General features: G+C 34.7%; 1 protein-coding gene across 2 annotated transcripts in view; it reads right to left on the reverse strand.

Moving 5' to 3' along the window:
• The window catches only part of NDC80 (NDC80 kinetochore complex component), a 47,885-nt gene that overhangs the window by 27,055 nt on the left and 4,325 nt on the right, over positions 1–16,505 (reverse strand). For both annotated transcript variants that reach the window (XM_036245737.1, XM_036245739.1), the window contains exons 4-11: positions 16,019–16,142; positions 15,742–15,914; positions 14,971–15,073; positions 11,911–12,000; positions 9,787–9,880; positions 8,482–8,588; positions 7,602–7,746; positions 2,444–2,649 (exon numbers count right to left, since the gene is read on the reverse strand). In XM_036245737.1, coding sequence (XP_036101630.1) covers positions 2,444–2,649; positions 7,602–7,746; positions 8,482–8,588; positions 9,787–9,880; positions 11,911–12,000; positions 14,971–15,073; positions 15,742–15,914; positions 16,019–16,142 — 1,042 coding nt within the window. The remainder of the gene's footprint in view (positions 1–2,443; positions 2,650–7,601; positions 7,747–8,481; positions 8,589–9,786; positions 9,881–11,910; positions 12,001–14,970; positions 15,074–15,741; positions 15,915–16,018; positions 16,143–16,505) is intronic.

The raw sequence follows: 16,505 nt of genomic DNA on the forward strand, positions 1-16,505 counted from the left end.
CTTTATAATGTGACCAGGATGAATAAGCAGTATTGCCCCCTTAAGCAAACATAGCTGCATTTGAACTATGTACTTTCATATTAACAATGGTGATAAATATATAAGAAATATTGTACTAAGGAAAGTGCTGGAAGTACTAGGATAAAACAGCGCCATTACTTTTGGACCAAGAGATACAGACTAATTTTTTACTAGTGATATTTAAATTTTAGAACTATACATACCAAACATTATAACTGAAAATACTAGTGTAAAAAACTTCAAAACAGAACAAAAGTCTGAAACTCTTAAAAAAAGAACCTATTTAAAGACATGCTATTCTTTTCCTTAAAAATAAGTTTTCTTAGGAATGCAAATAGTGTATATAGCAGACAAGATTGTGTAGAATTGATAGGAAAATGTCCCTAGATAACCTGTTAACTTACATTATTTTAGAATACATCGGTGTCATGTCCATAATAATGCTAAATCATTAAAAGTTTATGTATACTGAAAGCTACATGTAAAAAAGTAAGTAGCACATAGCCAAGTAAGGCAGAAGTATAGAACATTTATAAAAGATTGCTAACAGTAATAAGGATAAATTTTGTCTAGAAATTCAAATGGTCAGTAAGCCCATTCTCTCAACAATATTGGCTAAAATGATAATGTATTACCTATAAAATTAAAATGAAGTCAAATAATTTGCTTTATATTATTTATTTTTATTTTTATAGAGAGTGGAAGGGAGAGAGGGAGAGATAGAGAAACATAGATGTGAGAGAGACACATAGAATGCTTGCCTACTGCATGCGCCTGGACCGGGGCAAGGGATCAAACCTGCAACCCAGGTATGTGCCCTTGACTGGGAATCAAAGGCTCAACCCTTGGGTGTATGGACTGATGCTCTAACCAGTTAGAAACACCAGTCAGGGCCAAATAATCTAGTTTTGATGAAGATCACTAGTGATCACTATTAGTGAATCTGACAAACTTTTGAATCTTATTACATCTGCAATGCTAGGTCCTTTCTGAATCTTTCCTCTCAGCTTCTAGTCTCTTTATCTCTCTGGATAGTCTTTAGTTTCCTTTTAGACCTCTCTTAAAGAACCTTTATCCACTCCAAGATGGTGTTCCAAGAGTTCTATCTTCCTATGTATTCTTCCTTGTTGAATTAATCTACCCCTGTGGCTACAATCACAATATTACTGTATACTGATTTTTACCAAATCTACATTACAAAGCCAGATTGTCCAGACCCATACAAAAACAGCCCATTAGATATTTTCACTTGGATGCCCAATGAACACAACAGGTCCAGCAGACCATCCCCATTCCTGACCGGTGACTTCTCTTTTACTCCTGGGTGAGTGGTAAATCACCCAATCCAGACACCATGACTACTTCCCTTTCTTTCATTATCTCCTAAGTAGTCAGAATCTAACCACTGCTTTGAATCTTCACTAGCAATATCCAAATTCAGCTTGTAATTTCTCACCACATTACTGCCACAGATCCCTATCTGCTTTGCTACTTTCCAATTGATTTTTCACATTACCCAAACTGCGATTTTTTAAAAAATATGATCACATCTGTTTAAAAATTTTAAGGGCTTTTTAGAGTTTTCAGGATAAGGTCTAAACAACTTGTAAACATGAAAAGGATCTTTACTGTCTGGTCCATACTTACTCTTGAGTCTTGTCATCTGTTGCTGTGTCCCTGTCCCTTGCTATTAAGCACCAGTCCTATGAAACACTTAAGATACCAGAGTGTATCAGGCTATTTTTCCCTCTGACTGTTCCCATAAACTCTTTTGTTGGCTGACTGACTCTCCACTACCCTTGCCATGCTAACTCTTCCTTTCACTTCCCAATTCAGTTCAGGTGCTATCTCTTCCAGGAAGCCTTTCTAAAAACCACCTTATCCATCTCCCCACACTATCACACTAAATCTGGGTTAAGAATACTATATGCTTCCTCAGTACCTTATGTAAATATCTATTAAAGGTCTGATCTCATGGTTGAAAAATACCAACTACATTAGAAGTTTTTTGAGGGGAGGACCCATGTCTTTTATCTTTTTTTCCTCTGTGCCCAGCATGAGTGGTACTCAGCAGAGGTTAAATCAATATTTTAGTGAATAGGTAAATTAAGAGGTGACTCATATCCTCTTCTAGAATGAAAGACATGGGATTTATGAAAATTATTTTCATGGTCTGAGAGACTTTTTTGCTTATATTTTGATTCACTGTTTGAAAATAAAGGCTACCTTAAATTTGACTGAAAAAAATTGGTGTGTTACCAAACTGATATAAAGGGATGATTGTGTTTTAGTAAAATGTCAATGCTAAAAAATATTACCTCTATAGCCAACTTATTCTACACACACAGTTCTTAATTAGGACAGACTTTTACAAAGGTCTGCTCTGGTGAGCTGCCACTCTGGAAATGCTGAGCTGACATACCGCCTCTTTGCCTCTGGCATATTTTAGCTCCTCATTCCACAACTGTTGCTGTTCATCCTCCAGGTCCTTGGTTAATTTATTAATGGTCTGCTGCAATTCATTTCTTTCATGATTTATTCTCTCAATATCCGCAACTGAGTACTTCTGGTTATCAACAATATTCTGTAGTCGAGTATTCTCCTGTTTCATTGTTTCACATTCTAGTTCTGCGTTAAAAAAACCCAAAAAACCCAAATCAAATTTGTTAAATTCCTTCAATTCCTATGTAGAAATTATGCCGTTATTTAGAAGAGCTGATTAAGGTGTCTAAATTTTCAAGTTATGTACATGTATAATTTTCTCTTTTGGATAATTCTGTTTGATCCCACTTTGTTAATAACATTCTTAAAAGACGACACAAAGTTTTATGTGAACCTTATTTCCCTATTGCCATAATATGGTTTTCAGAAAGTACTACATGAAAAAAAATACGACCTCACACATAATGATTACAACTAAGAACTGTTACAGTTAAGAGGGATAGTCAATGTTCAATTCAAATACTTTGAATATTCCTGGATGAGTCTCTGAAATAAGCTGGAAAACCCACAAATTTTTCACAAAAATAAAAATGTTTGTATTAAAATATATCAGTTGTTCTTATTTCATTGACGTTTTGGGGGTTTTATTTGATAGTAAGTAACCACAGTGGTTAGGTTCTTGCTTTGTCTATTTACCAAAATTTGTAATCCAGAGTAACTATATTATACCAAGAGAATGTGGGATATACAATCAGCAAATGTTTATGCAAAGAGGAAGAGGTTATAAAATTTAAAATACTTGGGGTTATATAGAACAGTGTTTCCTAACCTTCTGTGACTCATAGCTTATGAAGAATAGGAAAGCATTTTTAAGCAGGCTGAGATAAATGGATGAGGACGCTCATGACCAAAAGGGCCAAGAGAAATCATCCTGAAGGCTGAGGGGATAAAGATCTTGGCTTTGTTATAATCTATTTGTAGCACTGTTGCTGGAAAGCTCTGCACCTGAGCTCATAATAAATTAATAATTAGCTTAGGTAAAATTTTATTCAGGAGTCTGCACAAAAAATTCCATAACATACAGTATCTGTTGAGTTTAAATATGTCTCATTCACTTTTGACCATGAATGGCTTTAAATAATCAAGAAAGTTAAGATACTCAGAATAAAAACATCTTAGGTTAAAAGTTATCAAATTATTGTATCAAGCTAAATTACTCTGAAATGGTAAATGATTGCTGAAATACATCTCTTTCACTATGCAAGTATTGGAAGAAAATTCTCACAAAAAGAGTAGGAAGTATGAAAATTCTCCTGATTAAATGCCAATAAAGAAGAGTATTAATATTATAAAGTATCGATTTAATTACATGACAAACATTTCTATAATAAGAAATTAATGGGGTGGAGAGATTGATCTAAAAGGAAAAAGAGAGAAAGAGATGGCGGGGTAGGTAAATGCAGTATCGCGTCCTCCCACAACAACATCAAAGTTACAACTAAACTACAGAACAACCATCATTCAGAACCGCCTGAAATCAAGCTGAATGGAAGTCCTACAACTATGAAATTAAAGCAGCAACTGCATCAAGACTGGTAGGAGGAGTGGAGGTGCGGACCGGCTGGTCCTACACCCAGCTGGTCCTACACCCAGCTGTGGCAGATAAAAATTAGGATACCTCGGCTGGGAAGGTCCCCCTGAAAACTGAGGGGTCCCCGTCCCACACCAGGCCCCCAGCTCAGGGTTCCAGGACCAGGAAGAGAAGTCCCATTATTTCTGGCTGTAAAAACCAGAGAGAACTGAGGCTGAGGGAGGCTGAGGTGGTTGAAGCCCCAGGCAGCTCCTCTTAAAGGGCCTGCGCACAGACTTACTTGGACTTATACTCTCCAAGCTCCACTGTGGGAGAGGTAGCTTGAAAGGCACCAGAGACATATGGGGAAGAACTGAGTTGTTTGGCATTGGAGCAAGAGCTGGAGAGGCAGCTTTCTCCTGAACAGACACGCTGTCAGAGGCCTTTGTTGCTTTGGTGAACCCTTCCCTGGGATGGCACACTGCAGCCATATCTGGGACTCTAGCAACTTGGCTAGCACTGTTTGCCCTGCCCTGGTGAGTCCTGCCCCACACAACTTTCAGGCCCAACCAAGCTGTTGCCAGTTGCTTTACCATCGGATTGGCCTGACTTGGATACTGCTTCAGGTTTTCCTAAATTCTTTCAAACAAGCATCATCTGGTCTCAGCTAGCCCCACACCTCTCATTAAGTAATACATAGAAACAAACACAGGGAGGCAGCCAAAATGAGGAGACAAAGAAACAGGTCTCAAATGAAAGAAGAGAACAAAACTCCAGGAAAAGAACTAAGCAAAATGGAGATAAGCAACCTAACAGACGCTGAGTTCAAAACACTGCTTATAAGGATGCTCAATGGACTTAGTGAGAACCTCAGTGAACTTAGTGAGGGCCTCAAGAGCATAAAGAAGGACCAGTCAGAAATGAAGGAGGCACTACCTGAAATAAAGAATAATTTACCCAGATGCAATAGTAGAGTAGGTAAAGCCAAGAAGCAAACCATCGATCTGGAATATAAGGAAGCAAAACACACCCAATCAGAACAGCAAAAAGAAAAAAGAAAAAAAAATGAGGATAGTGTAAGGAACATCTGGGACAACTTCAAGTGTGCCAACATTCACATCTTGGGGGTGCCAGAAGGAGGAGAGCGAGAACAAGAAACTGAAAACCTATTTGAAACAATAATGGCAGAAAACGTCCCTAACTTGGTGAAGGAAACAGACATACTAATCCAGGAAGCACAGAGTCCCAAACAAGATGAATCCCAAAAGGCCCACACAAAGATACATCATCATCGAAATGTAAAAGGTTCAAGACAAAGAGAATCTTAAAAGCAGCAAGAGAAAAGCAGTTAGTTATCTACAAGGGAGTTCCCATAAGACTGTCAGCTGATTTCTCAAAAGAAACTTTGCAGGCCAGGAGGGAGTGGCAAGAAATAATCAGAGTGATGAAAAGCAAGAACCTACAACCAAGATTACTCTATCCTGTAAAGTTGTCATTTAGAATCAATGGCCATATAGAGTTTCCCCAGACAAGAAAAATCTAAAGGAGTTCATCACAGCCAAACCATTATTATGTGAAATGTTGAAGGGTCTTCTTGAAGAAAGATAAAAAATATGAACAAACAAAATGTCAATGAATATATATCTATCGACAATTGAATCTACAAACAAAATGAACAAGCAGAACAGAAACATTCTCATAGATACAGAGAAGATTTTGTTGGTTGCCAGATAAAAGGAGGATGGAGGGAATGGGTGAAACAGGTGAGGGGATTAAGAAGTACAAATTGGTTGTTAGACTAACAAACCTCAAAGGGAAGAAGGGTGGGGGTGGGAAGAAATAAACCAAAGAACTTATATGTATATATGCATAACGAATGGACACAGACAACAGTGTGGGGAAAGGCAGAAGGGGGGCGGGGATGGGGAGGAGGGAGTAAATAGAGGAAAAAGGAGGAACATTTGAAATACATTCAATAATACAGATAAGTTAAAAAATAAAAGAAGACAGAGAAAGAACTCATGGACACAAACAACATTGGTGACTGGGCGAAGGAGTTGGGGTGGGTGTAGGTAGAAGAGGATATGGGGGATAAATAGTGGTGGAAAAATTAGTCTAGAGGTTCTTGTCAAAATAAAGAACAAACATTAGGGGCCAAGTGTAAACTATTCAAAGAGCTGGTTTAGAGCAAATCTAATATATACAATCTGAGTTATTTGGAAACACACACTGATTTGGCCAATACCCCTGATTATTATCATTCTTTTTTTTTTTAATCTTTTTTTTTCTTTATTGCTTTTTAGAGAGAGAGGAAGGGAGAGGTAGAGAGAGAGAGAAACATCAGTGAGAGAGAACATTGGATAGGCTGCCTGCTGCATGCCCCCACTGGGGATTGGGCCCACAACCTGGGCATGTGCCATGACTGGGAATCGAAACGGCGACCATGTGGTGCATGGGTCGACATTCAACCACTGAGCTACACCAGCCAAGCTGATAACTATCATTCTTAACAGATGACCAATATTCCTCAGGGTAAGAGTTAAATCAAATATCCTAAGTACAATCTACACAACTCCTATGTGGGGCAGACACAGCCTGTATAAACCAAAAGGAATAAAATCAAAGCAGGCAAATACCTGAGAAAATAGTATGCTAGGTATATTTAGTTATTTAACTTCTAACTGCCGTCCAATGGCCCTGTGATTTGTAGATAAGTTCCTTTGCTCTCCTCAGGCACTACAGAAGTATCGATAAATCATGTATAATAGTATTTTCAGTGTTTTATGATTAAGATCAATGTGTTTATGAAAACAAGGTTTGGAACACAGGCTATAAACAAGCTTTCTTTAGTTGGGCTTCTGCTTTATAAGAATTATAGTAATTGACTCTTTTCTTTGTATTTTCAGTCAGCTTAAGCTGCTGAGTAGTTTAGGAGGTAGTGATGGAGGATAAAATAATTATAGCACACTGAGGCTAGCAGTGATTTAAGAATCTGGCTTATTAATTACAAGGTGAAATATACAGAATATAGATTTATATGCAGGTGGCATATGGTTAGGTTAGGCCCCTCTTGGCTTCAAAAAGCCAGGTGCCTAAAAACATGTTAGAAGGTATAGTAGGTTAAATAATGCCCACTCAAAGAAATAAAGTCTTAATCCCTGGAGTTTGTAAACATTACCTTATTTGGAAAAGGGAATTTCACAGAAGTGATTTAGTATTTTGAGAAGAGATTACTCTGTTATCTAGGTGGGCCCTAAATGCTATCAAAAATGTCCTTAAGAGGCAAAGAGAAACTAACACAGACTTAAGCTGGAAGAGGCAAGGAATGGATTCTTCTCCATTGTCTTTGGAACAAGTTGGCTCTGCTGAATTTCAAACTTCTAGCCTTTAGAACTTTTGAGTGAATAAATTTCTGTTGTTTCTAGCCACCAAATTTGTTACAACAGCCTCAGAAAACTAACATAGAAAGCACTGGAAACTTGGTGGTCTGCTTTAGCTATATGTGATAAATCCCACACAGATCCCCATCCCAGTTTGAATGAAGCCTTTTAGCATTAGCTGTGCTTACCTATTCTAGAAACATCTTCATCGAGACCATTCAATTTCTGATCAAGAATGGCTGAATGAGACTCCAAATTGCTCATGTATGCTTGATATTTTTGAACATCTGCTTGTAAGGAAGCTTTCAGTTTTCTCAATGTCTCTAAACGATTCTTTAAAAAAAAGAACATTATATTAGTTATTCTCATTAATAATATCTCCATACTTTACTTGAAAGTAAAGCAGTATTACTTTAATTCATGTAAAAGAAAGGTAAATAGAGTTTTCCTTTCATTTTTAGAGGGATTCATAGGACTTTACAGTTATTACATAATTAAGATGTACTTTAAAAGAAGTTAGTTTGGGATAGAAAAAGTCAAGAGCAAGAATGAAAGAGCCAAACATTTAAAATCTGATATTTTATGGAACAGTCTAGATGTTCCAGAAATATAATACACAAAATAAAATTAGATATCTGAATATTATCATTTAGCTTTTAGAAAGTCCCTAGAATACAATATATTATATAAACAGTTTTATTACCATTTGTTTTCCACTAACTACAAAAATCAGGGCTCTCATAAATAGTGGTTCCCTAGAGATGCATAATATGGGAATTTGGTTCAAATATCTTTTTGGTCTTATGTAAATAGGTAAGACTCTTTCATCATATTCTGAACATCATTAGTCCAAGACTGATAGATCACAAGGGAAAACAAAGCTCCAGAGATACCAAACATGTTTTCATCAGGTGTTCTGTTCTATAAAAAAATTTGAACTTTTAAGAAGCTTATTTTGTTAATCTATTTTTAAAAATTTTCATAAATAGCTGGTATTCAACAAGGAGAGGCAAGAGTCCAAAAGAGCTAAAGTGTATAAGCTTACTGAAAATAAAGATGTTTACTAACCGGTTCTTTTTCTCTTTCTTGTTCCAATCTTGCAATCTGTTCATTCAGTGCTTTGTTTTTTGCTGCTAATGATTCCAGCTTGAAAGCATCTACATTAAATAAATCCTCTGGAGACAAAACCCCAAAACTTCATAAGATCTCAAATCTTCCTGGAACATTGTTCCCCAGGTTTTTACCACTGCTCTCTTGCAAAACACTGTCAGTGAAGGACATCTACCCTCTGTAAAATAGCAAACTGCTCTTTCTCCACTACATTCTCAACCTCCTTATCTTGCTTTATTTTTCTGTGTAACACCTAGCACCACTGACTTAGTTTTCATTTGATTATCATCTCTGTCTAAAAGAATGTAAGCTCATAACGGTAGAACTTTTGTCACTTCTTCACTACTGTATTCTCTAAATGGTGGCTGGCACATAGTGAGTACAGAATAAAAATTTGTTGAATGAATGAATACAATTTATGATTGATTAATTATAAACAAATATCAAAGACCTCAACAGATGCTTTCTCTAATAGATCACAATAAATTTTCCTCTTTTAAAACATCATTTACCTTGCTCCATCTCTCATGTGGAGAAGCTGAATTATCCTGTCTACTCAGGTAGGTACATTCCATGGGAACATTAGGGATTGATTTCACCTTTTGTGTTAATAATGACAAAGCGATAGTCTGCTGTTTTGATTGACTTTATTGTCTTTGGAAGAACAGCTTTACACAAATTTATCTATTTTACCTACTACTCTGGCATTTTATATACAAGGCTATCTCAATAAAAGGAAGAAAAATGTAAAACAGTACCTCTGGAACATTTTAGAGTTAAGCAGTAAGTATTGAATGTCAGTGGAAAAATTTTTCTTTGGAAATATGATGGACCATTAACTCTATCACAATTTTTTTAAGCAACCTTAGGTCTTTTGACTAATTGGTGCTTTAATTTCTCAAATAGTAAAGCAAAGATACCACAGAAATATTATCCTCCAAGAGGAATAACACTTTACTGATTATTTTCTGTGCTCCTGGTAATGTGTTTGATTGATACTTTATGTACATGGCCACCTAATCTTGCAAAACTTTGTTAACAAGTAGCCAGTAAGGCACAATGACTAAAGTCTTACTCCACGACCAATATTCTTTTTGCTCAACTATTACTTCTCATCAAACAAGATAAAAATCAATAGATATCCAAATGAATTTACAGTGAGTAGTTTATATAAACACTGGGTATGGTAAGCTAAGCTATAACTCCACGGGCAGAGTTAAATAAAGGTCCAAAAGCAAGCACACTAGGAATGAGAACACTTACTCAGCTTTGACTGCAACTCTGCATTCATCTCTTCAAAGCTGTCAGCACCAGTCATGAAACTCTCATAGCATTTTACAGTGTAGTCCAAAAACAACTGATTGGGTTAAAGAGATTTAAAACAAAGCCATGATTCTCTATTAATTTTTCATTTTTTTAAGTGGAAGTTTAAACTTGAATTAAAATAAAAACTCAGAAATACTAAGTCCTATATGAACTCCTAATAAATGATACATAAACCTAGGTTGTTATTACTTATGCTGCACAGACTTAGTCTGCTATGTACTTCTAATACTGAGGATAAAAAATACACTTAAATTTGGATAAAAGTGATATTTATTAAACAGTAAAAAAGCCATACCTTCAAAATCTGAGGTCAAACAAGGAAACTTATTAATAATTAGAATTCACCATAAAATGCACAAACTTATATACATTCAGGGATAATTTACTTTATGAAACATTTAAATGATTCACTAATCATATAAATCCAATTAAACTGACAAGGTTTGTTGCAAAAACCAGAACTTTATGAATAAAGACTATAATTTCATTGTAGGCTTAAAAAAGGCATGATTAGTAGAAATCTAAATAGAATACTATCATTCTTACTATTTACCCAGGAGAAAGTAACACTATATTTTTCAGTTATGAGTTATTTTGGACATGGAGGATGCACACTTTGTTAGGAGGTAAGGATGGCTGATTAGAATTTTCCATAGCCTAGATGAAGTAAATATCCCTCAAGACAAACCAATTCCCTTTGCACTGATTCTGTGCTTACTATGCAACTTTCTGACTTGGTTGATATGAAAGGGGTATTCTGAATAGACAGTATGAGTATTCCTGTAACTAAGAAAGGTGTTATCACTGATGGTAAATTAATACATTTTCATTTTACTTCAGATAAGTCTCTGTGAATTCAATGAGAATGAATCAGTTCCTTAAGTTTGGTCAATTTTGATTTTTCAGATAAAAAAAAAAAAAAGTCTCTGGACCCACAAAGCTGAGGCTCAGAATCTGGTGAAGTTACATATTTTCGTAACTCTCCAATTAAAACAACACTTCATAGTTACCAAAGTGCTTCTCTGTATATTATCATCCAAAATAATTGCTAAAATAAGCAAGAATAACTTTACTGTTTTTTTTTTTTTTTAATCCTCACCTGAGGATATTTTTCCATATATCCTCAGGTTACTGGTTTAACCTTTAAAATAAATGTCAAAAAATTTAATATGTAATAGGTGTTGTATTTATATTTGGGTGAAATCTGAGGTACAAATAAATCTAGTCCAGTACACATACTGCAACTTGAGAGGAGAATTTTCTTTCTATCTGCATCTCCAGCAAAAGCAATGATATCATGTCAGTCAGGTGATACATCTTTCAACTATTTCACAGGTAGTAGTAATAAAAGGTGGGTCTGAAGTTATTTCCACTTTATTTTTAATGATAAATGCTCCTAAGAGTGAACATAAGAATTATAGCAGATAATGAGTTTCTCTTCTTAGGGACCTGCATGGTCAAAAGTGTTTTAGATATGGAAAGGGACATTAACGTTTAATCTCAACATTATAAATTTATTCCTTGAAGTGGTTTGTTCCATTGGGATATATGAATTCATGTGTTTTAGGAAATAGGGTAGGGCTAATTATATATTTTGGGCTCCAATAAAGTGTACTTTGGGAACCAATTAGACTTTATTTTTGGAAGTGGCAACTCTGATCTAAATGGCAATATGCCTAACTAAAAAAGCCAAGACAAAAGAAACAAAAATAACCCACATGCAATATACCCAATCTATTATGCCTTGATTGACAAAAAATTAAGAGATAGAAGTGGAAATGTTATATGTATACATTAACAATAATATGTCATAATTTAACTCCAATTGTCTTGTGTTTTTTTACTTAGTTAACATTTTCAAATTTCTGTGCCTAGTTAATTTCAGTAATTTACAATATGACTCCAAGAGTAAATCCATTGACTACTATTTAAAAAAATCAATTTTAGAAGTTTTTCAGGAAGTAAAAGACAAGCTCTACAAAAGAACATATTACTTTTAATAGTTACACATTTAGTTAATAATATCAAGATAACTCTAATGTTTATGGTAATAAGAGTTACCTTATTATACATAATTCCATCTTCAGTTTCTTCTCCCCAAGGCTGGCCATCATCAAATATAGGTGAGCTTTCTTTCATGGCAGTATGTAACTAATTAGTACACAAGCAACATATTAAGTTTATGAGAATAACACAGAGCTCTCATGTTTTGTCAGTTGTTTTTACTCCTTTTTAGATGCATTTACATTGCTCATGCTTTAAAGTCTCTTCAGAGATTATTTTATTGAGCCTTAATATATAATCCTGTAGATATTTTAGTAGCTAAATCACTTAGGATTAAAAGAGTGAGTTCCATATTTAGTTCTATTCTACAGAGAAAAATATGCTGATCTTTACATTATTAACCCACTGAGAGCATATACATCCATTTTAATTCAATTCTGAGAATCCAAAATATAAAAGGTGAACCAATAACGATCTCTCTTGTATGTGTACTCAATTTTGGTGCTTAAATGTTATCTACTGACTCCTTCAGTATGTATACATATGAAATTTAGGTTGAATTTTACAATATAAAATCTTCGAAAGTACAATTGTTTAAGCTTGAAAGTGATTACAGATAATAATTTACAGCAAAAACATTCAGATGTTTATAATTTATAAGCTAAGCAAAAAATAACTACAGGTTTTTAAGGCATAGAAATTCTTTTTGAAATATTGTATTTATAACTTGTTTTAAAAATATACCCCTTCAAAATGAAAAACAAAGAAAATAAAATGTAAAGATATAAATGTATGTCTAGTATAATGAACATTAAGTTTCTAAGAAAAGGACTATGCATTAGGAGTGTAAAAGAAAAACGTGGTTTTTACTGAAAAGATTTCATTAAATTTTCTTATCCTAGGCCTCAATACAGGATCTGAGTAGAGAGTCTCACCACCTTAATCAAATCAAGATAGGAAGAAGACTTTAATTTATACAATAAACTTGGAGGCATCTCAAGAGCTCACTTGCAGATAGAAGCTGCAATAGATATCCCATGACTCCCTGTAGTCACTGTGGAAATGCTGTTTCCCAACCACATTATAACATAAGCTGCTTAGGCAAAAAAGGGTAGTGTTCTATTGACAACAGAGGCATTTGATAGTGGGAGTAGAGAGGTGGTTACCCAATGTCCATGGGTATCACTAAGGAGAAAGAAATGGAATACATAAATGCTATATATAAAATTCAGTAAAACTTGAGTTGCATTAATGGTCTATGGTAATGAATTTCCACTCTTATTTAACATTTGGGGCGTTGAATGTACCAGAATGTCTGCTGGGTCAAAATCCATCAACCCAGTGCCTGACTGCAGTTAGTTAAGAGCTAGCTGATGGGCAAGAGAATGCTGGGGGGACAATATTGGTTTTAAGTATTCTAGCACTAAGTACAGCAGGAAACTCAGAAACTATAAAAAGAAACTGCATTAGACTAAATAAAAATTTACACCTCTCAACAGCAAAATATAGTATGTAGACCAGGAGTAAATACGGAAAAAAAATTGCATCCTATATATAAGAGCCAATTTGACTATTTTTGATATACAAAATGGTGTTTACAAATTAGAAAAAATCAAAAGACATGAATAGGCAGCAATAATGTGAAAAATGTTCAAGTTTGAAAAAAAATGCAAATATAAAAATTATCATGCTGTCAATTATTAAAAACATTGATAAGCTTAATACATAAATTCAATATATAAAGGTTCAAATTCATAGCAGGAGCAAATAATGATATATAAAATAGACTAAATATATAAACAAACAAGTTATGACAAACCATATGAAAACATAATCGTTTTAATAATATATATATATATTAAAACAGGCCCATTTTTGGCCGCCATCAACAAATCATCAAACAAGTGTTGGCGAGGGTGTGGAGAAAAGGGGACTCACTCTAGTACAATGCTGGTGGGAATGCAGACTGGTGCAGCCACCATGGAAAACAATATGGTGTTACCTCAAAAAATTAAAAATTGAACTTCCATTTGACCCAGTGATCCCGCTACTAGGAATATACCCTAAGAAGCCTGAAACACCAATCAGAAAGAATTTATGTACCCCCATGTTTGTAGCAGCACTATTTACAATATCTCTAAGATCCAGAAACAGCCCAAATGTCCATCAGTAGACGAATGGATAAAAAAGCTGTGGTACATATACACAATGGAGTACTATGCAGCTGTAAGAAAGAAAGATCTCTTATCCTTTGAGATGACATGGAGGGACCTGAAAAGTATCATCCTAAGCAAAACAAGCCAAACAGAGAAAGACAAGTATCATGTGATCTCACTTATTTGTGGAATATAATGAACATAACAGTCTGAGGAATGGGGTACAGACTGACAATCCCCAGAAGAGGGGGTGGTGGGGGAGAGATAAACCACAGAACTTATATGCATGTGTGCATGAACAATGGACATGGACAACAAAGCTGGGGACAGGGCGGGGAGGGAGGAATCAGTGGAGGGAAAATAACAAAAATAAATAAAAAAAACTCAACAAAAAAACAGGCCCATTTTTCACTTTCTAAATGGGTACAGATTTTAAAGCAATAATGCTTATGGTAAGGGAAAATTGGTGTGCTTATGCAATGTTGAGAAGCTTTTAACTGGTGCAAGTTTTCTGAATGGAAATTTCTCACTATGCATCAAAAGTTTTAAAATATGCATAATTTTCACAGCAAAAATGTACCTTGAAAACTGTATCTCAATGAAATGTTTATGTTGTCTCTGAGTTGTGGGATATGGGTATATCACTTTCTGTGTATGCTTTTCTGTATCTTCCAAATGTTTTGCAATAAATATGGATTTTAATTTTAAAAAGGAAAGAAATATTATGGGGGAAGTAATTTCCTACTGACTTCCTTTTTTTGAGCTATAAAATCTCATAAAAACAAAGAATCACCTTGAAATTATGTATTAATAGTTTGAAGAATTTAAAATCAAATGTGCTTTGAAAAATGAAAACTGATGCAGACTTTAAGATAACTGGCAAAAGCAAGATTAGGAGAGAGAAAAAAAATACCTCAAGGGAAAAAAAATCTTTTACATTTTAAAATGAAAAATCAAATACCTTAATGCAGTCTATTAGCCAAACCAAGGCTGCCACAATGTGAGGCCACGTATGAGGGGCCCCCACTGTATACATGGAGCTTTTGGATAATGCAAAAGGATACCTATGGGAAAAAAAAAAAAAAAAAGCTAACTTAATAAGCTAATTTTGTAAAAATGTCTAAATTAAACAAGAAGTTATATTAAAAAACTTGCACATATACACCAACAGTCTTGGCTTATTTAGATTCTGTCCTTAGTCATCTTACTCTCAAATGATTATGTACATTTTTTATTTTCTTCTCTGCAGATTACTATGCACATTTATCCCCTAAGCTGCAGAACTTGATTTACATCCAACATGCTGAACTTCTCTCCTAAAAGACTGTCTGTCCCCTCAACTTAAATGCATCTCAAATAAACCGCATGTATGCAACTCCTCATTCTCAAATCCATTCCTCCCCACTTCCTCTACACAGCTTTTTAACTTCATCTCATCCCATTTTCACAGGGCCTTCAATTCTGTCTTTTCTGCTTCTAAAAATTCTGTGGTATCTAGCTCATCCTATTGATTCCCTGTCACTTCAGTAGTTTAGGGCCTTATGATCTACCATCTGTAGTTAGGTAATAACCTTCAAATAGTCATTCAAGTCATCCTACATATGTTACCCACAGTGACCATCTTAAAATATATTATTTCTCTTAACTCAAAATCTTTACAAATTTTTTGAGTTTGATTCTTCTCTATGTTCCAACATTCTGTCTAGGTTAATAAGAAATATAACATACAAACCCAAGCCCTTTAAAGATTCTTGGAACCTCTTCTTCAAACTTTGTGTCAGGAAATTCATATGAAGGGCACAGGAAACCATAAAGAAAAGTGAAGATCTTCAGGAAGTCTTTAACAGAAGGAGCTTGTAGAGATTTCATGGATACATTATGTGCATAACCATTTTCTGTAAGAAACTATAATAATTTTTATGAAATGGCAAACATTTTATAATAGAAAAATTATTGGAAAATACTTAAGAAAACACTCACAATTTAGGCTATTTAAAATTATAAAATACCTCACAGAGTAGTCGAATACACTGCTGAATGAATGCTTTGTCATTAAGTGGTCTTGGGTCCTTGATTTTTTCAGAACAGGAAAATATACCAAATTGACTATTCCGGGATCCAGGTCCACTAGTTCTGAAGAAATTTTTAAAAATCTGTCAAAACTATGTCCTTCTGTGATCAAATTATTTCAAAGTGATTTTATATTTTAACATCAGCATCAGACATTCAAGTTCAACAATTCTCTAATTTTTATTTAATTAAAGAGAACTCTCTTCAAAGCAGAACAAAAGAGCAAATAACAAAGAGTAAAGTATAAAGAGAAAAATATACTTCTGGTGCTTTGCACTAGATCCATACTCTAAGGATGTGCATTTTGAGCCCACTAGATCTTCTGCACCAACAGTTCTTCAAGTCTATTCAATAATCCAAGTCCTTTAGCTATCGTATTTAGCCCTCCATGATTGCTCCTTTGCTCCCAAACCCTTTATTTGCCAT

The sequence above is a fragment of the Molossus molossus genome, unplaced genomic scaffold (genome assembly GCF_014108415.1).
Source record: "Molossus molossus isolate mMolMol1 unplaced genomic scaffold, mMolMol1.p scaffold_m16_p_6, whole genome shotgun sequence".
In the NCBI taxonomy this organism is placed as follows: domain Eukaryota; kingdom Metazoa; phylum Chordata; class Mammalia; order Chiroptera; family Molossidae; genus Molossus; species Molossus molossus.